The sequence below is a fragment of the Onychostoma macrolepis genome, chromosome 07 (assembly GCF_012432095.1).
Source record: "Onychostoma macrolepis isolate SWU-2019 chromosome 07, ASM1243209v1, whole genome shotgun sequence".
In the NCBI taxonomy this organism is placed as follows: domain Eukaryota; kingdom Metazoa; phylum Chordata; class Actinopteri; order Cypriniformes; family Cyprinidae; genus Onychostoma; species Onychostoma macrolepis.
This window is the reverse complement of record NC_081161.1, coordinates 33,749,331-33,772,874: the sequence shown is the minus strand read 5'-3', so window position 1 is coordinate 33,772,874 and position 23,544 is coordinate 33,749,331. Positions and strand designations below refer to the sequence as shown.

The 23,544-nt window shown below is 36.9% G+C and overlaps 1 protein-coding gene across 11 annotated transcripts in view; it reads right to left on the bottom strand.

Moving 5' to 3' along the window:
• The window catches only part of dysf (dysferlin, limb girdle muscular dystrophy 2B (autosomal recessive)), a 77,546-nt gene extending 56,015 nt beyond the window's left edge, over window positions 1-21,531 (bottom strand). For 4 of the 11 annotated variants that reach the window (XM_058781238.1, XM_058781239.1, XM_058781243.1 and 1 more), the window contains exons 1-30: window positions 19,045-19,396; window positions 15,805-15,860; window positions 15,581-15,672; window positions 13,789-13,894; window positions 12,815-12,929; window positions 12,459-12,676; window positions 11,490-11,618; window positions 11,330-11,392; window positions 11,187-11,237; window positions 10,930-10,960; window positions 10,628-10,743; window positions 10,399-10,525; window positions 10,219-10,322; window positions 10,065-10,133; window positions 9,941-9,984; window positions 9,756-9,838; window positions 8,315-8,347; window positions 7,911-8,026; window positions 7,470-7,583; window positions 7,184-7,361; window positions 6,233-6,357; window positions 6,011-6,117; window positions 5,730-5,925; window positions 5,179-5,325; window positions 4,944-5,075; window positions 4,374-4,540; window positions 4,163-4,277; window positions 3,871-3,976; window positions 3,617-3,759; window positions 1,653-1,826 (exon numbers count right to left, since the gene is read on the bottom strand). In XM_058781238.1, the coding sequence (XP_058637221.1) occupies window positions 1,653-1,826; window positions 3,617-3,759; window positions 3,871-3,976; window positions 4,163-4,277; window positions 4,374-4,540; window positions 4,944-5,075; window positions 5,179-5,325; window positions 5,730-5,925; window positions 6,011-6,117; window positions 6,233-6,357; window positions 7,184-7,361; window positions 7,470-7,583; window positions 7,911-8,026; window positions 8,315-8,347; window positions 9,756-9,838; window positions 9,941-9,984; window positions 10,065-10,133; window positions 10,219-10,322; window positions 10,399-10,525; window positions 10,628-10,743; window positions 10,930-10,960; window positions 11,187-11,237; window positions 11,330-11,392; window positions 11,490-11,618; window positions 12,459-12,676; window positions 12,815-12,929; window positions 13,789-13,894; window positions 15,581-15,672; window positions 15,805-15,860; window positions 19,045-19,138 (3,351 nt within the window). In that variant the 5' untranslated portion in view covers window positions 19,139-19,396. Of the gene's footprint in view, window positions 1-1,652; window positions 1,827-3,616; window positions 3,760-3,870; window positions 3,977-4,162; window positions 4,278-4,373; window positions 4,541-4,943; window positions 5,076-5,178; window positions 5,326-5,729; window positions 5,926-6,010; window positions 6,118-6,232; window positions 6,358-7,183; window positions 7,362-7,469; window positions 7,584-7,910; window positions 8,027-8,314; window positions 8,348-9,755; window positions 9,839-9,940; window positions 9,985-10,064; window positions 10,134-10,218; window positions 10,323-10,398; window positions 10,526-10,627; window positions 10,744-10,929; window positions 10,961-11,186; window positions 11,238-11,329; window positions 11,393-11,489; window positions 11,619-12,458; window positions 12,677-12,814; window positions 12,930-13,788; window positions 13,895-15,580; window positions 15,673-15,804; window positions 15,861-19,044; window positions 19,397-21,154 lie in introns of those variants that run through there. The other 7 variants (XM_058781241.1, XM_058781245.1, XM_058781247.1 and 4 more) reach the window with 4 other exon arrangements.
• Window positions 21,532-23,544: the final 2,013 nt, after the last annotated feature.

The window sequence follows — 23,544 nt, the reverse complement described above, 5'->3', positions numbered from 1 at the left end:
CATACAAAATTCTGACCTTCTCTGAAAAAAATGTCTGATTATGTCTCTTAACCAGAGTGAAACTGCTATGTCATTTGTGGTTCACTATATTTACATAACCCAATACCCTTGTACTGTACGGTTTTGAAGAAAAAAAGAAAAGAAAAACACCCTCCAAAGTGCCCTCTGAAACAAGAACAGAATGTGGAATTTAATTCCAATGAGTAGCTATGTAGTGCTACCAAACGCTGTAGCAGTGGAACGTCTGATTCATTCTGAATCAGTTTGTCTTAACTCTCTATCTCATATATAGCAGTGAAAATCTATTTCATTCTAATGAATCCTAAATGCTCTCTCTCATATGCAGAAGTGGAAAGTCAGATTTTTTCTATTGAATTTTTTATAGTTTCATCCTAAACTGCTTTCTATCTCATATGTAGCAGTGAAAAGTCTGATTCATTCTAGTGAATCAATTCATTCTAAATGGCTCTCCCTCCTATGTAGATTCATTTTAGTGAATCATTTGTCTTAAACTGCACTCTATCTCTCATATTTGGGAGGTCTGATTCATTTTAGTGAAACAATTCATGCTAACAGCTCTCTCTAATATTAAGCTGTGTAAAGTCTGAAAAGTGTTTCTATTGAATAGGTTCATCTTAAACTGCTCATATATAGCAGTGAAAAGTCTGATTCATTCAACTGCATCAATTCATTATAAATGGCCCTCCTTCATATGTAGATTTGCTGATTCATTTTAGTGAATCATTTGTCTTAAACTGCACTCTATCTCTCATGTGTAGCTTTGGAAAGTCTGATTCATTTTAGCTAAACAGCTCTTTCTTATATTAAGAAGTGAAAAGTCTGATTCATTCAAGTCAATTGGTTGGTCCTAAACAACTCTCTCATATGCAGCATTGAAAGGTCTGAATCATTCTAGTCCGATTCTGATTTAATCAGTTTGTCCCAAACTACTCTCTCTCTCGCTCTCTCTCTCTCTCTCTCTCTCATACAGTAGCTTTGGAAAGTTATTCCAATGAATCGGTTTATTCAGTTATAATCTAGCAGGAGAGCTACAGGAAGAGCATGATAATAGGTTAAAAAACTCAACGTCATATGGGAATAACTGAAAATGAGAAAATTAACTATTTGAAGCTTAGAATTGATGTCTCTGGGTCAGAGTTTTCAGGTTCACCTTTGCAAGGCACTGGGGCCTTTCACTTGCACCATGGATTCATTCCAGACCCTCATCAACTCTGAGTTCTCAAGCCAGCCAAGCCTACACGACATCTCATGCCAAACTGCCTGGAATAGATCCGCAACAATGGACCCAGCGGACCAGACTATGAGTAAAAGAATAAGCATACTAACTAGGCTTTATGCATACACCGTCTTTCACACTCACTGTTCCATCTCTGTCTCCCTGTAAATGATATCCCATGATGCCCTTATTTTACCAGGCTGATTCCACTTTGCTTGCCCAGTCTCTCTCAACACCTCCAATTCGTCCAAGCTCAAAGCCCTCCACACCCATTCTCGCCTTTGCCTTGTCTAAATTGCATCTCACCCTCGTTTGATTCTCTCCGACTACTTTCCTTTTCTTCCATTACTGTCTCTCTTTCTAAATCTCAACCCAATTCCAGCTCCACATCACTCAAATAGTCAACCCTCATTACCAGCGAACACTCCAAGGAAAAGATGGCCGCCGGCCCTGTCTTTTCTAATGGCTCCATACGGCATCTCCAGCGCCGGCGACGGAAGGAGTCAGTCTTCCTCTGCTTAAGGTGAAACTTCCAGCCAAATAAAGAGGCATATTCCCAGCCCTCACGCTCTGACTCGTCCGGACGCTGCTGTAGAAGAGTGAGCACACACAGAAAAAGACAAATGTATATAATTGAACTGGATTATATTAAAGTATTATTTTCATTATGCGTTTTCTGTATGATCCTAACCAGCGGTGCACAGTGCAATAAAAAGTACAAAAAAGACAAATAGCAGACACCAGGATCTTTAGGGTAGTGAGGAAAGGATTAGTGAGGAATTAGAGTTATCTAATAGAGCAGAAAGATGGGAGGTACGACTAGACAAATGTTTTTAAATCTGTGCTTGAAGAGTGCCACCATGAGGACAACTGATTTAACTCACAGGGACCCTAAAAATTATATGGACACTTAAAAATATACTGTATGATACTGCATTTAATCAAATATCTAAATGGTCTAATTATTGCTATTATTATTTATTGTTTGTTTTTTTTATTACTCTTTTCAAGCAAAACATTTTACAAATAAGTTACTCAATTATAAAATGATGGATGGATGGATGCTTGAAATTAGGACAAAACTGCCTAAAATTAGGATAAAGACCCAATGTAAATAATTGCAGCGTTCTGGAAAAAAGTCTAACATCATTTGTGTGCAGATGTCATTTGGTTTAATAATGATTTCACTGCATAAATAATGTTCACTACTGTTTAAAAATTTAGGGTCAGTACTTTTTTTCTGTTAAGCAGGGGTACATTATATTGATTAAAAGTGATAGTAAAGATATTTACAATCTGAACAAGAAATGTTTCTTGAGCAACAGATATTGGAATGATTTCTGAAGGATCATGTGACCTTTGCCATTACAGGAATACATTTTAAAATATATTTAAAAATAATATAGTAATAATTTACATTATAAAAAAGAATAGCTATTTTAAATTGTAATAATATTTCACAACATTCCTGTTTTATTAAAAATATTTAAAAATCTTACTGACCCAACACTTTGAATAGTAGTGTATTAATATATTTTTATCCGTTATTTGGTTGTCCAAATATTTCATTTTTGAAGTAAATAATATAATCTAAACACTTTTTCCTCTTGGTTCTTTACTCACTTTTAGCAGTCCTACTTGTTGCTTGCACAGAATCAAATATAAACATAATGAGCTTCATTCGTGCAACAAATTTGTGTGCAAATCATTTGTAAATCCATTCTTATGTAAACTGTCTCATTGAATTGAATGCGACATTTTATGTAAGAATGGATTTACCAATGGTTTAACACAAAATTTATTCCGCCCGTGTTTCATGAATGAGGCCCAGACTCCAGAAAGCAAATATGTTAATGTTCTTCAGTCTAACATAATTATTATTATCCGAAACAGTGATCTCAAAAATGTATTTTCAGATGTTTATTAACAAAGTGTGTTTTTTTGCTTATTGGATAAAGACTTTCACAGAATGAAACAAAAACTCTTTATCTCTCTCTCTCTCTCTCTCTCTGTTACACACCCTCACACAGATGATGAACATTAGGCATATTTGCGGCAGGACTTTATAGTTGGACCCAGGTTTTCCTGCCAAGAGGATTAGAGGTGTGGGATTGATTTCAGATTATTCTCAGATGGCATGATTAATTAGGTGTCCTCTCAAGCTCCGTCTGCCTCTCACCAGATGCGTTCAGGGACGGGGAAGACCTCCTGAGACTGCACAGAGCTCTTAATGTCACGCCACCCTGAGCTTTACCAGAATCCCCCACAATTCAAAGAGAAAATGAGGCCAAGATTCTTCTTTTGTTTATCGCTCTCAATATGAAACTTTGTTATTTCTCTGACTGAAAACAAACACTTGGCTAATGACTGATTATGTACTTTTCTGAGCGCCTCCATTTTCTGCATATCTCTGCGGCGGAGTCGGATCCAACGTCTCCGGCGGTTGGTGTGGTACATCTTCTCGGATGGAACCCAGGACTTTGGCCGGCGGTCTGGGGGGAGGGTTATTCCATATTCCCACCCTACAGGTAGAAGAGGATTTATTGTAAAGGCACAATATATTCAAAATAACGACGCGCTTAAGTCAGAGGGTCGTATGTGTGTGCAGGAAAGACTTCTCAAAGTTTCCATACCTTGATCATCCACTGCACGCTTCAGGTCCTCGCTCCACTCAATATCCTCCCACACCCAGCCGGGGGGACACTCGATCTCATCTTTAGGCACGGCTTTTTCTCCATTCTGCCCCCCAGTGGACACATAAAGAACAAAAAGGTCAGTTCCTGCCAACTGATTTTAATGTAGAACATATTAGTCCACTTTTTAAAGTATTTTTTAAATACCCTTTGATTAACTACTGCTCTGCGGCTCATGAATAAGACTAGGAACTAAAGGTACAGTTTTGTTATGATGCAACCACACACTGACCACATCTGTGTACCCCTCCGACATGCCAATCCACTGTCCTCCTGGCAAACGCATCTGATTTTCAAACACCTCTTCCAAAAAGCTTACATGACCCGCATCAGTGTCATACAGCAATCTGGCCATCATGGGCAAAAATACAAATCCATGTTATGCAGTTTCAAAGGGTGTTGAATAATGCTGAAATCACAGATGATGATAAGATGGTACTCACGTTTTCTCTGGGCTGATGTACCAGTCTCCTGCCCAGCTCCATCCTGGAGTGGGTTTGAAGCTCTCCTTTGGGAGTTTGATTCTGCCAGTCACGTCACTGAACTTGGGGTATGTCAAACCCGTCGTACCCCAGTTCCCCACCAAAGCCAATTTAGTCTGGTTTTCATACTGTAGATCAAAATAAATCACAGCAGGATTTTGAAAAAAGTATATTATGCTCACCAAGGCTGCATTAATTTCAAAACATATTATTACAATTTAAAATAACTGTTTTCTGTTTTAAAATGTAATTTAGAAGGCATCATCAATGTCACATGATCCTTCGGAAATTATTCTAATATGCAGATTTGTTGCATAAAAAACATGTCTTACTATTATCAAAGTTTAATATAGTTGTGCTGCTTAATATTTTTGTGGAAACTGTGATATCATGATTGTGTGAAATGTATTTTTAAGAGATGTTATTTAGCAAAGGCCCACAGGGCAAAAGTGCTAATAGGTGAAGCAACACACAAAAAATATAATATTTAACTAATTTGTTAAAGTTGCATGTGGGTAGCTGCCCACTCACCGTTTCTGCAAACACAGAGAGTTTGCCCTCGGCAAACTGATTAAAGGATTTGACATCAGCAGTCAGTCCGAACCACACCTTGACCCTGAGCTGAGCTGGGATCTTACTATATCCCCCGTCTTCCTGTGGATACTGAGAACAAATTACACGCAGAGATAGAGAGATTTATCAGAGCCCCTATGGTTCCATTCATCATTTGTACTGTAGCTTTAGTATGTGCTTTGCCTGTGTTTACCTTCATGAAAACTGTCTGAAGTTGACCACAGTGCTTTCCACAGTAACCGTGGGAAAAGAGAACTTGATGGGCAGGGATTCTGTGGTAGGCCACTCGTCTGTCTCCCTGAAGCATCCAGATTATTATATCTGGCAGACTGTTCTGGGGCTGAAAGAAAGATTTATGGAGTTACTATTTGAACCTGGAGTAAGTAGCGCAAAATTATCAACAAAATAATTTATAGGCCCTGTTTACATCTAGTATAAAAAGACTGTTTTGCCAATCCGATCACAAGTGAACAACACTAAATACAATTGTAAACGGGATCTAAAATGTTTTGATCATTATTGGCCACCAGAAGCGGTCAAAAACGCATTCGACCGCATTGCTTTCACAGTGTAGATGCTCATGTGGTCGAATGTGTTCAACAACTTGAAATTTTATTTTATTGGTGAACTATCCCAAAACTAACACCAGGTGTAAATTGGATCACTTGTGATTGGATCAATGAAAACGATACTTTATACCAGGTGGAAACAACACTTCAGACATTAAGGTCACATCTCCCTTACCTCCTCGGATAGCTGGCGTAGTCTCTGGGTCCAGTCCTCCGCCTGCTCCAGCACTGCACTCAGCTCGGTCTCTGGTCCATGTTTAAGCGCCAGTGCCGCCTGCACTATCTGCTGCATGTTAATCTTGCGCAGATTCCTCAGAGCTTTATCCAGCGCAGTCACACAGGGCCATTTATTCAAGTTGGGGAGCTCCTCACTACAGCACATACACACACAAGGGTGCTTTAGTTTGTTATGGTGAATGCGATACAGCTTCATAAAACACTAGAGCACATCTGCACCTGCAGTCGGCAATGACATCATCAAGCAGCTGGATAACCTTCTGCTCCACTTCCTGTTCTTCACTGCTTGCATTGAGCGTCAGCTGTACCTGCTCCAGGTTTGATTCCTATTATGAACAGCAAAAACCAATAGGCCTATTAGGTTACAGTTATAACTGATTGTGCTTTGATATATTTTGATGTGTTGATTGGAGCCGTATCTTAGATGTTTCTGTTTCTCACCAATCGGTCGACTATGCTGAGCAGCATGTTTAGGGCCTCTATGCGAGGGCTGACATCCTCCCACTCTGAAGACAAGACCACCACAGGTTTCACATTTCCCCATGGCAGGTAATAGTAATGGCAGCCTAAATAACAATAAAACGTAAAACAGTGGAAGTCATGTCAGATACTTGAGTGAATGTGACTCATTGGCTTACAGGTATTGAGATCCATTTTGTGTAATATAGCTTCAGTCTTGCAATGTTTTGTATTATTATTATTATTATTTTTAAATACTTAAAACTCTTTTTTCACAAAATCACATAGGTATTTTTCCATTTACTTGCATAGATATGCACTACAGTTCAAAGGTTCTCTCTGATATTTTATTAAATATACAGTAAAAACAGTAAAATATAATTACAATTTTAAATAAATGTTTTCTATTTGTCATTTATTCCTATGATTGTAAGGCTGTCTTACTCCAGACTTTAGGGTCACATGATCCTTCAGAAATCATTCCAATATATTGATTTGGTGCTCAAAAAACATCATTATCAATGTTGAAAACAGTTTTGCTGCTCCATATTTTTGTGGTAACGGTGATACATTTTTCATGATTCATGATACTTTAACGAATAGAAATCTCTAAAGATCAGCATTTATTTTAAATACAAATCCTGTGTAAAATTATACCAGTTTTGAACATTATAAAAATGTAATGTATTTTTGGTGAAAAAGCTGTTTCCTAAAATTTCTTTTAAAAAAAACTTACTGATTCTAAACCTTTTAAAAGTAGTATATATTTACCCATCAAATTTATCTTAGAGGATATTTAGTAAAACAATATTATACATTTTTACTGACAACCTTTGTTTCTGTTAAAACAAGAACAAGTGCCACAAAAATCCCCTTCAAAGTGAAATCAAAATCTGAACATTTTCAGATATAAATCATTATGTGGTTTCTCACCATCAAACACGGCCCTGCTGAACTGAGTGGTGGAGGCCAAAGGCAGACAGGTGTTGTCAAACTTGTTGCCGTAGTTGCCAATACTGACTTCAAACTGAACTGCATCATCCACATCATGAAGAAGAGTGGCTGAGTAGAATGCAGCAAACAGGGAGAACTTCCTCTTCCGCATGAATTTCTGTATGACAAATAAAACAGAGGTCCTTCACTTCTATTGAATGATCCATCCTGTGTCACACAATCGCATGTCTGGTGTCAAACCGAGCCAGAGTAACTGTGATCTCACCTCTACCACCAGCAGGTCATCAGGGTGTATGTCGTCAGTCTTTTGCTCCGCCTGATCAGATAGCTTTGTAATGACCTCCAACAGCAAACGTCCACGATAGGCCACACCCTCTCCCTACGTCAAAAAAAAAAATCAAACACATAGCAACTTCATTTCTAAAATTGTAAAAAATGTTAAGCATTAAACGTAATTAACTATAAGTTTGTAGTCAGTCAACATGCTGTATGAAGGAGCACTTTCCAAGTTAGATTCGAGGGATTACATATTCCAGACAAAATTTCTAATTAAATATGGATATATATTATATATAAATAAATATACATAATACAAAGGTTTAATATGAATCATAAAAACATAAATAAAAATGATTTGATTATGCAAAAACATATATAAACATACATACATACATACATGTGTATATATAGAGAGACTAAATCTCACCTTTCCAAAGTTTAGTGCCTCATGTGGGTCTGAGAAGGCCGTGAATTCTCGGGGGCTCCCATACATGTTGACGTAGCAGGGGCCAAATGACGGAAGAAAGCCTATATTGTCGTCCACTAATTGATATAAAATGGAGAACAGCAAGAATTAGACACACAGTGGTCACCTCCACCTTTAGGAGCAGTAAAATGTATGACCATATTGCCATATTGCTTCTTGAGATAAATTCAGTGGCATTATATATTTCCATTTAGTCATAGAAGACAACTTCTCTAAAGGCCAGCCGAACAAAACTATAGACAGCAATTACTACAGCCCAACATATGGCTAAACCTGACACCTGACATAGGTGTGATTTACAGGAAGGATAGCACACAGATTTGAGATCAGAGAGACACACATACTGGTGCCGTGGAAGGTCCTGGGAGGAAACTCATCTGAGTGCATAGAGAAATAAAAATGTTGAGACACAATAAGGATAGGAGAAGTGAAAAATAGCTGATGCTATACAACCTGACTCATGCATTAATCACGTCTGCACCAGGCATAGGGTTAGATTTGCACACCAAACTCAAACTCACTCTCAGAAGATGGTGAAATCAGCAACCAACTACTAACATACTGAAACCAATGCAATGCAACACTACAATTCTGTCAACCAAGCCACATAATAAACCTGAACTGTCATGAATGCTAAAGTAAAAAGAAAAAAAAAAAGTACTTTGTCATCCTTCCCTCTAATTCAGATTAGGACACACAAGCCAATTTTACACAACATTCCCCAAAAAGCAGCGTTAATTTCATTCTCTAGTTTCATTTCACAGCCAGTTCAAGACATCAAATCAGCAATCAAACAAGAATTAGTGTCACACTGGAACCAGCACATTATTGAACTAACGCAACATCTTTCAACATTGTAAACTTAAAGGATATTTTTACTGATACTGAGAAAAAAATTTCTGATACCAAGTTACTTTTTCCTATACTAACTAAATAGACAGAGACTACAAATGAATTACTTAAAGTTGTTCAATTTCCCAAGGAGTATGGAAATCATTGTGGCACAAACACGGCTGTTTGCTTGAGTGAATCAAGGCGTCAAGTTGTGGCTTAGCCAATGACATGAATTTTGGGAAGGACTGATTTTAATAAGCTTTTGCTCTGGGTATCGATAATATCTAAAGTTTAAAGTTTTTAGTTGTGCAGAAATAATTAACTTCATCATATATCATATATGGTAGAGCAGTGTTCTCAACCAGGAGGCCGGGGCCCATTAGAGGGCCTCAACAAACTTCCAAAGAGATGTCAAGATTTAAAATATGCATAAAAATAAAACCACTAAAATGTACCCCCTCAACAACAGGTTTTTTTTTTTCTTTCCTCTTTCAAGAACCAGAGTTCACACACTGCCTTAAAAAACCTGGATGAAGTAGCCTAATGTTAAAAGTGTGATTTTAAAAAATCATGAAAATGAATTAAATCTTAAAACTCTATTGACATTTTTACAATGAATATACGTTTTTCTAATTATGCCATGCTCTAAAATCAGGTAGAAACTGAGTAAAAACTATTTTTTTTAAAATCTGTATCCTTAATCCTTATCCAGTAAATTGACTGGAAAAAAAGTGGGAACCCCAAAGAACATTTAGCTATTAAAACTTCTAGAATCCTGAAATTTATTGTTGTGAACAGTGGGTGGACTTGGAGTCAACAAGGTTGAGAACCACTGGTACAGAGAGTAAAAAAGCTGTAAAGCAGGACAATGACCTAAGGAGCCCCTTAGATTCGATACTACCATGTAACAACAGCATTAAACCAATCTGCATGCCACAAAGCACAGCCTACCTTCAATTTCTCCTCCAGGGGCTGAGATTTTGGAAATACACAAGTGTGTAGTGCCAATCACATCATTGTGGCTGGCTCGATCCCTGAGAGAATCAGAATAGGAAGGCATATAAGATAACATATTTTTGTCAGAAATTAAGCAATCCATATTTACATATGGTGGCTAGTTTAGAATTTTAACTGACCAATCTAAAATGCGTATCCTCATCTTTTCACACATGGATGGGAACTGGAGTGAAAAACAGACTGTTAATAGACCTAATGAAGGACTTGTTATGAAGCTTTGTGAGGTGAGTGTATGTCCTTTACCCTGATGGGCAGAGTGAGGCTCTGGTTCCACTGAGGGTTGGCGTTTTTCTCCAGAATCTTACTACTGATCTAGGGATATAAAAATATAATATCAGTACCTTTTCAGCAACTTATGAATACCTCATGATTAAATGAATTATGAAATCAGAAGTACCGTTTTTCCTGCAAAGTTGATCTCCACGAACGGATCCACCAGGTTCTTTCGATTAGTTTCAAAACCAAGGAACTGTTTGACACCATCCATAAGAGCATCATCCACTGTCCGAGGAGAAGAGCAGATTAACAGAGGAAACAGAAATACACAGATCTACACACAGACGTGTTTGATACTCACTCTGAGGCAGGTCTTCTGCCCTGAACACTCTGAGAGTAAACGTGGCTCCTGTCAAGGTGAGACCAGCTGGTCTCAACAGGTTCCCCTCTATATCCTCCTTTTCTTCCAGACCCTCCTTCTTATCCATCTGACACACAGCATTGGTGTTTTCAAAAGAATGAGAGAAATCTATACAATAAGGTTTGATTCGTTAACATGCTGAATCACGCTCGATCTATCTCTCACTTACTGGAGGTTCATCACCTGCAGCCAGCACAAACATGCTGACCTTTAAATAACCTCTGGCCCCTGCAGAAAGATCATCAGGGTCTGCCAGCAACAACCATTTCCTGAGAATAGCATGGCCTGTTCAGTGGAATAGAAAAAAAAGAATGCTAAATATAAATATAGCTTCAAATTTAAAGGAAACAAGCTTAATTGAATTTCAGTCAGACTCAAGATTCAAAACAGTGTCCAGGTCCAGAGGTTTGTTTGTTCTGAGGAACAATCAAATGAGCAATTAATATCACATTATGACTACGTGGCACTTACGGTGTTCATTATACACCATGCCGACATCCAGCTGAAAGACAAAACAATGAAACTAAATTAGCACTATTATTAGCAAAGTCTGAAATAACAGACACATGTGCCTTGAAAATGAGAGATCAGAGGGGAAAAAACATGGCTGTAACCAGTAAAGAAAATAAAAATAAAGAAATCCTGGAACTCGTTGGAAATGAGAAGAAACCACCAAAAGAGGACAATGATTAAGAAGGAAGAAAAATAATACATAAGAGCAAATCTACCTTGAATTCTCCAATGACATAGTCTTTCCGTAGTGACTTGGAATCAAATACCTTGGAACGGAAATAAAGATGATAACTAAAGGTTTGTGTTAAATGAAAACAACGGCATCAACTACGTTCATTAGGATAGTAACATAACTTACGGTTATAAATATAGGCTCATCAAAAAGATCTGAAGGTTTCTCATAGAAGTTTAGAAAGAAAGTCTGAAAGTAAAGAATTACATTTACTGAGCATTATCTGAATTCATTTACATAATTTTCATTCCCCCAGTAACAAAACAGTGGGGGAAAAAATAGTTACCTCATCATAAAATGGATTATTGCCCTTCTTGATGCGCGTTCTCTTTGTCTGTCCTCCAACTGTGACCTTGACAACTGGTTTAATGTTGACACCAGGGAGCTGCCTTCCCTCAATGATGCGCAGCCGTACCTAATATTAACATACTCTAAATTAATGCTTCTAAAAATTCAACCGCTGACAATATCAAACACTGATATATCAAATGCTATATCAAATTACAATATCAAATGTTGACATTATCAAACAGGAAATTAAAGCACTTTTTAAACGTTTCTTTGGATATAATCTATTGTCCATCTATATAAACATTACTATTATTGTTTTTATTATTATCATACTTAATCTAAATTATCAAGCACATTTCATCTCCATGCTGGAATCTGCCTAACTCAGCAAGATTCTACCAAAAAACAAATTAATTTATTCCAAGAGTCTGAATAGATGCATAGCCTTTAACATCAACGGAAGCATTTTCTCCTTTCTTCTAAAGGTTTTTATTTTTTCCATTAAACTATCGTTTGTTTTGATAGTTGGATTTTAATATTTATTTATTATTTAGTATTTTTCTCAAATATTTCAGCTGAGATGAGAACCAATGGCTTATGCAATGCTTTTTGCTATTCTTGGATCTATTCTAGAAAACAGTGCTCAGATTTGTTTCATTAACACATAGATCATATTGTCTTGCCTAGAGCAAACAAACGAGTTTAAAGCCAAAATTGATTTTTGGTTTACTACACCTACTTTGTATAACCACAAGGTGGCACTATTTTGAAAGCAGAAGCATAGAATGAAAATGATAGTGCACTTAAACTGAGTGGACAGGGTTTGACATTTAATACAGATAAATATAATTAAGGAGTCCATTCTGTACGGATCAATAAGAAACCACTATTAATCTGCTTATTACAATTTTTCAAGCCATTTTTGTTGTAGTATAATCACAGAAATATACACACACATACATACCTGGAGGTCCTGGGGTTTGTCAGACAGGGGATTTTTGTTGCTGTGGCGTTTCTTTTTTTTAAGGCCATGGTTAAAGTTTGGTGGGGCCTTTTTGGGTGGTGCTGTAGGGGACCCGGTGTCCTGACCCTGGGGCCCTGGCACAGGTTCAGGCTCCTCCACCACCTCCATCATCAGCATGCTCTCAGTGTCATCCTCGCCCATAGTGTCCAATGAGAAAACTACAAACAAATGTGATGTCACACTGATGCAGCCCTCATTTGACAAATATTAGTGTAATCAAATTTAGGCACTTACGGTAAGAACTTACAGTACATGTGTTTACGAATGGGAGCTATATTCAATGTTAGCAGACTGACCTGTAACCGTGTCCAGCTCCACTGGCGTGTGCTGGGCTTCTGGCTGTGGAGGAGGCTGGAAGATGGGAGCCATGCCTGGAGGAGGGATGTAGGAAACCTGCAGGGTTACTGTGGCCTGAAAGAGAGAATAACAATTGAAGATCTGAAATAATGCAACAACAGTGTAAAAATACGCAACAAAAAAATTTCCAGAAAAAAATAAGAAATGTCTCTTGAGCAGCAAATCAGCATATTAGAATGATTTCTGAAGGATCACACTGAAGATTGATGGCTGCTGAAAATTCAGCCTTGCCATTACAGTAAATGATATATATATATATATATATATATATATATATACTGTTTTTATATACCTGTTTTTTACCCTTTGTTCATTATTTTGTAGAGTTTTGTATTTGTGTATCATTGCTAAATGACAAATCACTTAAAAATACTTGATTTATTTTGAAATTACTATCAAAGTTTGGAGTGAAGAGCTGTTTTGGGAAGGGTGGGAAAGAAAAGTTGCATGCTGGAGTTGTTTTTGAGATTAGACCGGCGTCAGGGTGATACCTTATAATGTACTTTCCTGAAATTATTTCCGGAATCAGCTATTTCAAGAGCACACGGATGCAAAGGAGCTAAGAAAACCAACTCCACCTTTCCCTCTCCATCACCCAACGTCAACCTACACGCATACATATATCCACACACAATGCCAGGAAGTGGCACTCTGTTGTGTAAGACATAGCTTGGTAGTATTTCTTCAAAATGTCTTTCTTAAATTACATGAGGGAAAAGGATGACGTGAATTTATGATGGAAACTATTCTTTTCAGTACGGATAGGGGAAGTACAGACTGTAGTAGACATGAAGGTGGGATGCTGCCACCAACAGTAAAGGTCCAGGCTGTATGTTGTTCAATCAGTGAGTGTGAAAGTAAATTTGACAGATGTTTAAGTCAGTGAAAACAGTGAAAAACAGATAAAACGCACCCCTGTGCTGTTCCTTTTGGTGTCTACCAGGGACACAGTGAAAGTGGCAGCTAGGTTGGGAGAGTTGAGCACATCTCGAAGAGCAACCCGACACTCCCCCAGAAACCTGTAAAGATGCACAAAGGGCAATTTAACAACAGTCATGCTATTTAAAGATAGCATTGTATTGCTATTGCCAAGAAAAAAATACACACAGACATACCATTCTAAGCTAAACAATTGTGAGACATGACTATGCATCTGACCCTGAATGACAGATTTTTCACTGTCTGGCCAGCTTTTCTAAAGATTGCAGTTCTTCTGTTTCATTCTTAGGCTCAGATAAGGTTTGAAAGGAAAGAGGAGACATGGCAAACCACCCTTTCTCACTTCCTGTGGGCATTCCCCTCTTCCTTCCTTTTCTTTCCCTCCTCTCCTATTACAGTACTTTATTCCTTTATTATACTGATAATATTTCACCCAGTATTCAAGTGTGTCATGCTAATATAGCATTCATTGACTCTATGTTCATCTCTGTTATTTATCTGTGTGTTTATTTGACTAGTAAACAGACAAAACACAAATAATAAGATAACGCAATGTTTTGGCATGAAGATTACTGAGTCCATTAAAACATATCGGTTTTTGTAAAATAAATTGTTCACTACAGAACTTCAGACTTCATTACACTTAAATGTGACAACATTTTTTTGAAACACAATGAGAACAAGACATTTTAACACATTCTTTTTTTTTTTTTTTTTGGTTTCCAGGTTTTAAAGACAACAATAGCTTGGAAACCATAGCAAAAGCAGTGCGTGCTGGGACATAACCTACTGTTCAAAAGTTTGGCGTCAGTAAGATTGTTTTTCAAAGAAATCAATACTTTTATTAACAAAGATTACTTTTATTAAATGGATCAAAAGTGATAGTTAACACATTTATAATGTGACAAAGGATTTCTATTTCAAATAAATGCTGTTCTACAGAATGTTCTTTTAATCAAAGAAACCTGAAAAAAAATTATAATGGTTTCCACCAACATATTAAGTAGCAAAATTGTTTTCAGCATTCATAATAATAAGAAATATTTCTTGAGTACCAAATTAGCATATTATAATGATGAATTGATGCCAAAATAGGAATACATTTCAAAATGACATTAAAATAGAAGTCATTTATTTTAAATGAATCAATTTATCAATTAAATGCAGCCTTGATGAGCATAAGAGACCTTAAAAACATTACAAATCTTACCAATCCCAAACATGTAGACAGTTACTGTATGATTATGATTTTCTATTGCTTAGAAACTACAAATGTGTCAGAGTGGGATGCTGTGTTAAAGAAATTGAATATAAATACTAACGTGATAAAAATATTAATGTGATAATGAATTTTTAAAAACTAATTTAAATGAAGTTGACATTCACTACTGTTACAGGTGGGAGAAAAAAAGCACATTTAGTATGTTCTATAATTTCATGGAGATTAGATAAAGCGAAAGGCCAATAAGGAACCACTTTTGGTCACAATGAGAATATGGGAACGCACAGCAAATTAAGTGGATGTTTACCACGTTCCGCACTAATGCCCCTAGTCATTTAAACAATGGTGCATTCCATAAATTCTACAGCTCTCCCAACTGAATTGTTGAGCAATTGTTTCATGTCGGCAGAGGAGTTGCTTTTGCACAATATTCTGAGAGACACATACACTCTTATGAACAGAAAGAGAAACAGACAAGTGAGTAGTGAGAAATGAAAAATGAGAGTGAGAAATGAGAGTAAAAAAAGAGAGAAAGGGGCCTTACCTATTTCTGCCCATTTTTTCATGGTCCTTGACCACAACATGAAGCTCTGCTCCAGAATCTAAAGGAACGCCCTTCAAGTCCCACTCAAAACCCTGGGAGAAAGAAAAGAGAATGACGAAAAAGGAACAGAATCATGAATTGGCAAAACATTTATAAATTTCATTATAGTAACAGTAGTGGTTAATTAATATTTGTGAGTTAGATGTAAGAAGCAATTAACCAACCTCATTCCACACAGGATTGACATTATTTTTGATGACTTTGGTCTTCTTCTTTGTCCCTACAAGAAAAGAAAGAATACAGTTAGTGTTTGTCATTGAGTTTTTCATGAGATATACACTAATGTTCAAAAGTTTGAGATCAGTAAGATTTTTTGTAAGCAAATTAACACTTTTATTCAGCAAGAATTTATTCAATTGTTCAATGGTGCTAGTAGTGGCAGTATACGGTTTATGTTACAAAAATATTATTTACTTTATTACTTTATTTACATAAAGTAGCATTTAAATGCATTCCTGACATGTAGATTTATATGCAAGGTTGTAGGCAATGAAAATGAATATTTATTTAATCAAAAGCTTCATTGTTCAAATTTGGAAAAAAATAAAAGAAAAATGGAAACATTATCAGAACAGGGCATGCGAGGACAGTGTTTCTGACGTAATATTCTGCAGTGGCTGGCCTCCAGTAAATCCATGATGAAAATGTTTTCAGTGAGAGGAAGATGGACAATGGGTACTAACTTCCACCTGACAAATACAGATGAAAGATTTCCACAGGGACACAGATTAGGCTTGACATTGAGCCTGTATTGGTGAAGGACAATTTACAGCTGATCTAATGAGCAGACACACGTTTTTCAAGGTGTTTTTAGACCTTGCGCTACAAACAGTAGTCGCATGCACAAACAAGTAAGCTACCAATAGCATGGTGTATCCATTCATATCGCCACTGGTCTGTCACGCTATAGAGTGTTTCAGGAAAGAGCTCTGTTTATCTTCCTGTTTTGGTTGTAGGTGTCAAGAGGTGTGAATAAAGAAAAAACAAGCTCCTTTGGCACATATACACTCAGTGGCATTGTAGGAAAACCCTCTTTGCCTGCCTGAAATAGACCTGGAACCTGAAAACCTTTGCACAAGCCAGAAGAGGACAACAAAAGATGGAGGATAAAGACAAACACTGGCATGCCATGACATCCTCCACCAGAATGTGACGGAAACTGGCTGGAATGTTCTTAACCGTGACCCTCAAAGTCCTGGGCTTTATTTAGGGTGCATTTCAAAACACATCAGATTGTAATCGATGGGTGGATACAACTTGAGAAATAGCCAGGAAACCGTAGCTTTGATAAGTACGAGTTAAATATAACAAGACTGAGATCCTGGAGTTTCAGGCCTAGTCCAAATGCATACATTCGATTTGTGTTAAACATAAATTGGATCCGTGTCTCATCTCCAGATACTGATACGGCTTCAGTTTTGCCAGAACAGACTGAACAGAATTGGGTTCTCTTGACCTTTCTCGGTCAATACCTTTCATTTTAAAAACACTTGCCTTCTGCACAAAGTCAGTCAAATTCTCATGCTGTATCTCTCTCTCTTGCAAAGTCTGCATGTATTATTGCTTACTCAGAGCTCGAACTAAGGACTCTGGCAGTTGGGAGGATAATTTGCGTCTGTGATGTCTATAAATGGAAATGGTATTTGATACCGTGCCTGAGGGAAAAAACACTTACTGCAGCTAATTTTATGTCTTCAAGTCTCATCTCCTCTCCTTAACGTTCACATACAAAGGAAGACACTCATATAAACACAAGGAAACACAAGATCCCTCTGATTAGAATGGAATCAGACTAATTACTATTAAAACAGAAGCTGTCTGAAACTAAAACCCAAAACGCATATCTAACGAATTATGGGAACTAAATGGAAAAACAAATAAGAAAAATAGGTGACCTCCAGATGTGTCACAATCACAAGCTCTAATGCAGTTACCTACTCTTTGTTCAACCTAGAATAAAGGCCAGAACACCTGATTTTCCTTCAATTGTTTGGTGTAATTGTTTATAGAGTGGATAGAGTGACTCAGTATCTGTTTCTGTCAGAATGAGGGGAAGCCTTTTCATCACATGGTGGAAAAAGAGATGACCCTCAGTAATGATACACTACATAGAGGAAATTCACAACTGTTTTATGTCAAGATATGACATAACATGCACAGATAAGGCGGTTTAAGAAATCTTTCCAACATAATGTAAATAAATGTAATGAAGAAAATTGAATAAAAGTACAAGAGAAAGAATGAACGGATGAACAAACAATTGAACAAATCAATGTAGTTATTGTTAACTAAAACTATTGTTAATTGTAATAAAACTGAAATAAAATAAAATGAAATATTAGATGAGAAAAATCAACAGACGTTAGAAAGGTTGCCTTGTCTTTACAATCTGAAAAGCTAAATAGAAATATTTTAAAAAATTACAAACATGAAATTACTACAACTAAGTAAGCACAAATGAAAACTAAAATATATTGAAAAAAAGCTCATTCTAAAGATAAAAGCTAAAAACACTGGAGCACATGAATGAATGAACCAGGTAACTCTCTTTGAGGGGAAAATGATACATCACAAAAAGTATCCAATTGAAATTTAGAACTCTCTGTTCTCCTTGATATTTTCCAAAGCGGTTTGCCAGGATAATGATCACTAGTGATCTGCTAAATAACACAAAGCAGGAACTGCATTGTTTCTCTGAGCATCCTGCAAAATGAAGTCATACTCAAAACAAACTACATCCTTATTAACTTAATATTTAATAACTTAAAAATAATTATATCTTAATAATGTGTTCTTGTTTTCTGATAACTTGGACAATCACATAGGATGATTAAAGGAAGAAAAGGATTTTGTTGCCATGGAAACTCAGCATACAAAAACACATCAAGCTCATCAATCCCACATGCTCACAAACGCATGTTCCTGCACATCCCTGCACTGGAACAGGAAACATGGAACAATGAGAGGAACTGCCACGCAGTTTGCGAGGTAGTCTAAAACTAGTGTCCGTCACATTCATTCATTCAAAGCAAGAACTAATAAAAATAATTAATCAAGCTCAAATCTATCCAAAAATCTAGATTATGTAGCATCTTGCAGTGATATGAGCACTCTGCTATTAGCTGTAATGATCCACCGTCCTAGAGTAAAGTTATCACAACATTTATCACTTGGCAGAAATCTGCTATTTCGACCGGTCAAAAACGTCCCTCTAACTCTTTTACATAAAATATTAATATTGTTAGTAAACAAATGCAATTTTACTATAATAGTTTGAGATAAACAAATTATGCATCATTAGCACTCATCTACTAAATCGTCTCAATGACTGAAGTCTGCATCTGATCCTACTTTTTCATGCCCTCAGCTGGATAGACAATCACATTTTCGATGTCATCTCTTACCTCTGAAAGTGATGCTAGCAAGCGGGTCACTATGCCTCTCCCCTTTTTCTACATTTCTCAGATTGGTCGCCCTCTGTAGCAAACACCTCAACATGCTGCCTTGATGCCCAAACTCTCCAACAAGAAGCAGACCAAACTACCATCAGACCACAAAAGAGAGACAGATCCTGACAGGACCTTCGCAAAGGTTGCTCTGAAGATAAACAGGTCCAAAGCTGAAGATGAGTGTGACGTCCAGAATGGAATGTATCGGGGAATGTATATCTTGAAAATCAATTTCTGTTTGCGTCCTGGTTAAGGTGTCCGAATTGATAAATATGTTTCACAATCTTCCCTTACATGCGTACACAGAGACTGTCATGTAGGAACTTATGGAGCCAAACTTAGTGTGGACCACACTTTCCTCTCCAGTGACCCAGCCCATAACTCCAGAGGAAATTTAAACATTTCCTGCAGCTTGTTCTTCTCTCTCCTCATCCATCTTTTCTCAACAGTCTTTTTATTAGAATATAAAACATTAATAAATATAAAATCTCTATACGTTTTACAAAAACTTGGATAATGCAGTGGACTTTGTGAGAACAACATCTTGTAAGAATTAGTGTAAGCAAAATATATTTTGGAATTTAATGGCACCTGTAATTGCCTACATCAAAATCCACGCATTTACAAACTTACAAATTGTATTATTTTATTATACTGTACTACAAGAGTCTCTGTGTAGGCTCGTTACTTGTTAGCTGACGTTTCCAGGCGAGGAGCACCACCTACTGCCATGACTTGAATGCACATCAGTACTGTGAGTTCTGAAGAGGCATTTAGGTGTCTTTCCACAAACTGTTTAATGCTGTTCAGAGCTGGTATGAATCCATTTACACAGCAATTACAACTGTATACTTTTATACTAGCATGCAAAATTTTGTCAGGCTATTATCCAGCATTGCAACTTTACACTGAATTTTGGGCACTTGGCTGTATAAGATGCCTATTTGAAAGATTTAGTAAAAACTTGGGTCATTAATATCTGAATTACTGTATTTAAATGGAGTATTTTCATGTAAAGAAATGTCGGTCAGAGTCCTTTTTTGTTAGATCTTCCAAAGCCTCAGCAATAAAAGACAGTATAAAGCAACCTAGTAAAACTGAGAACACAAGACTATGCTCTCATAATAGTTTAAGTTACTCTAAAATGCATCACTGAATGGATGTAATGGAAGGTAATGCTGTATTGTATTGATCTCATATAATGATTTACTGAAGCACTTTAACATAGCCATCTCTGCTTGCTGGTATATGATTGCCTCATGACTACAGCAACGACAAGCCCTCTATTGAGAAAACAAACTGCATTCCCCAAGAAACACAGAGGGTTTCAACCCTGAGGGTGACCGAGCTCCTACGCATATCTGTTGGGGGTGGGGAGACCAACATTGAGCAAAATTCAGGTCAATGTCCTCAAGTACTTGAATACAAGCAAATATTAAAACAGCAGTTTGAGCTATCAGGATCAGACATGCGCTACCATTCAAAAGCTTGGGGTTGGTGAGATTTTTTTAAAATATTTTTTGAATCCTCACCAACCAATTACCAATGTAATTTATTCCTGTGATGTAGTCTTATATTTTTATAAATTCTATTTAATAATTATTATACATGGTTTCTCAGGCAGGTACAAAATAAGATTTTTTAAAAACACAACAGAATGCCTGGTTGACACAGAGGAGCCCTTCTTACCCATCTCACATGAATTATGGGCCCCTAAAAGCTTTGAATGTAAAGCAAACAGGAGCCCCACATTGACCCAAACTGTGATGACATAGCATCTCTTAGAAACACAGAGCAGACCTGCAGCACTCTTTCACACACACATATTCAAAGTGCAACAGGACACCCATAAATATACACAAGAGAGAGCGAGAGACTGCAACTGCTTTTCCAATAATAACCCGCTTGATGGAATGTGGAAAGTAGGAAGACTGACAACAAGACAGTGAGAGAAGAGAATGAATGTGATTGTGCAGAAAAAAAAATGGCATTCTAGCAAACTCTCTACAACATATTCTATACATGAATAAAACTCCTTACTCGTTCACCCTGGTCTGGCCCCTACCTTCATAAGTGACGGTGCAGTAGGCATCGCTAACGTCCTCATCGTGCGTCAGCACATTCTGGGCACACAGAATAAACACACGCAGCATGGGTGGACAGTGGTTACGGCAGGATCCGCAGCTAGTAACACTTGCAAGTCACAATACAGCACACTGTGGTCCCAGACAGAGATGGACCACTGGGGGTGTGTCAGAGATCCCAAATAAGTCCCAAAGAATCAGTCTGGTTTTCACTCCAAGAATAGAAAATGAAAAGAGATGACAGGAAGAAGAGAGGTAGAAAGAAAGAGAGAAAAGCTCTGCCACAGACTGCGCATAGGACAGCAGTCTAATAGGACAGTAGCTGGTGTAGTTGCTGCCCCGCTTCCTGGCAGCCTGCACACACTCACACACAGCTGGCTCTAAAGCCCCTGACTCATATACATGCTGCCCTTTCAATCACAGACTGCAGATCCTCTTAAAGGGACAGGAGACTTTTGGTCAGCACCTGTTAAAGCAACCGTGACTCACAAGTTTTAGGAAGTTCACTCCTGCTGCTATCTATGTCTCTGGCAAAACAGTAAGGAAGATTTAAGTACAACTGGCATTGCACAACACTGTACAGATGTATGGAAATTGGAAAAGGTTTAGACAAGAGACCCTTTCCCATGATACTTCTAAGAATAAGATTCAAACCTAAAATAATAAAATAAAATAAACTCAAACTTAAAAGCATCCTCATAATTTACATAGCCTACTTTATGACTTTATTAAGAATGTGTGGCTCCAATTTAAACACTTGAATTTGAGTATATTAACATTCCTCATCGTGAGTCTGTTATTGCTAAAACAATGAAACATTGATTGAGCATTCATTTTTTTCAGGTTTTACTGATAGTAAACTAGTATGATTCTGCCATGATTATCGTCCTGCAATTCTGGAACATGTGGACAACTCAAAATGCATAGCTTTTATTTTTTTCCTGTCTTGTTTTGTCATGATCTCATTACATCTGCACATTTTGTTTATAGATCAACATCGATTCCACAGAGGACAATTTCAGTAAATGGAAATTTGCACACACCTTTAAAAAAACGAAACTTAACTGGGGTGGGGCAATTTAGCCTAAATAGTCAAGAGCTACTACTGTACAGTAACTGCATCTGTCATAAATGCCAACAAGGTTAAAAAATACAACTTTTTTATTTAAACTTCACATTTTTTTTTAAATATCCTTTAAGGAGCCCTTTTGTTTGAATGCGCTTTAAACATAATTTAACACCTAACATAACAGACTACATACTGTAATCAGTCACACATGGTTATCCTGACATTTTGTCTAATGATATTCACAAAATGATAACTATAACAATAAAAGAAAAAAAACCATTATTGGTCCAGTCCCAAACCATTCTCAAAGAGCGACAACCTTAGCCTTATTATTAGAATAACAAACCTTGCCAAAAGAAAAAGGTGTGCTATCAGTATTATGCAATATTTTACAGTGAAGTGAAAGTGAAACCTATTTCACCTCACAATAAAACCTGGTCTGATCTTCGTTGTACTGTATTTTTCTCCTGAGCCAGAGACAACACTAACAGACAGGTAAGATTTCATAGACTAAAAATGTAAAGCAATGTATTGTAAAGCAATTAGCTTAAGAACGATACTTAAATATAAACCTAGATTATATAAATCCTGAATAGCACCACATCAATCATGTGAAATTTCACATGTAAATCAGTCATGTACAGTAAATTCATTATTTTAATATATTTCACAGAGTGAGTACTACTGGCATTCAAAAAGATTTTTATTTTTCAGCAACATTTCACATGAAAGTCAAATTAGACTGACAGTGAAGATTTGCTAAATCATACTGTACACTCTTAAGAAAAATGGTTCTAAACAGTACCAGAAAAGGGTTCTTCAGCTTGTAACAATAGCAGAACCCTTTTTGGTGCTAAATAGAACCCTTTTTATAGGGTTTCATAAAGAACCACGCTTTGAAAATGCTATATAGGACCTTAATGGTCTTTTTGATGATAGTTTATTTTCATTAATATTAGTACATTAGTATATTTATATATTTAATAGTATTATTGGTCACACTTTATATTAGGTAGCCTTAACTACTATGTACTCACATCAAAAAATAAGTACAATGTATACATTGTACTTATTTTTTTATGTAAGTACATAGTACTTAAACTATACATATATAGTTTAGCATAAGCACTGTGTGCATTAAGCTATTTGTTAGCTATGCTGCCTGTTAGTGCTCACTGCCTGAAAATAAAGTTTTAGATCACAACGCAATGCTCATTCTACTTTTCTTCGTTTTATAATATAATTTCGACCTTTGGTCACTTCTACGCAGAGCCTCATGGTGTCCCTGTTTCTCCACTTACA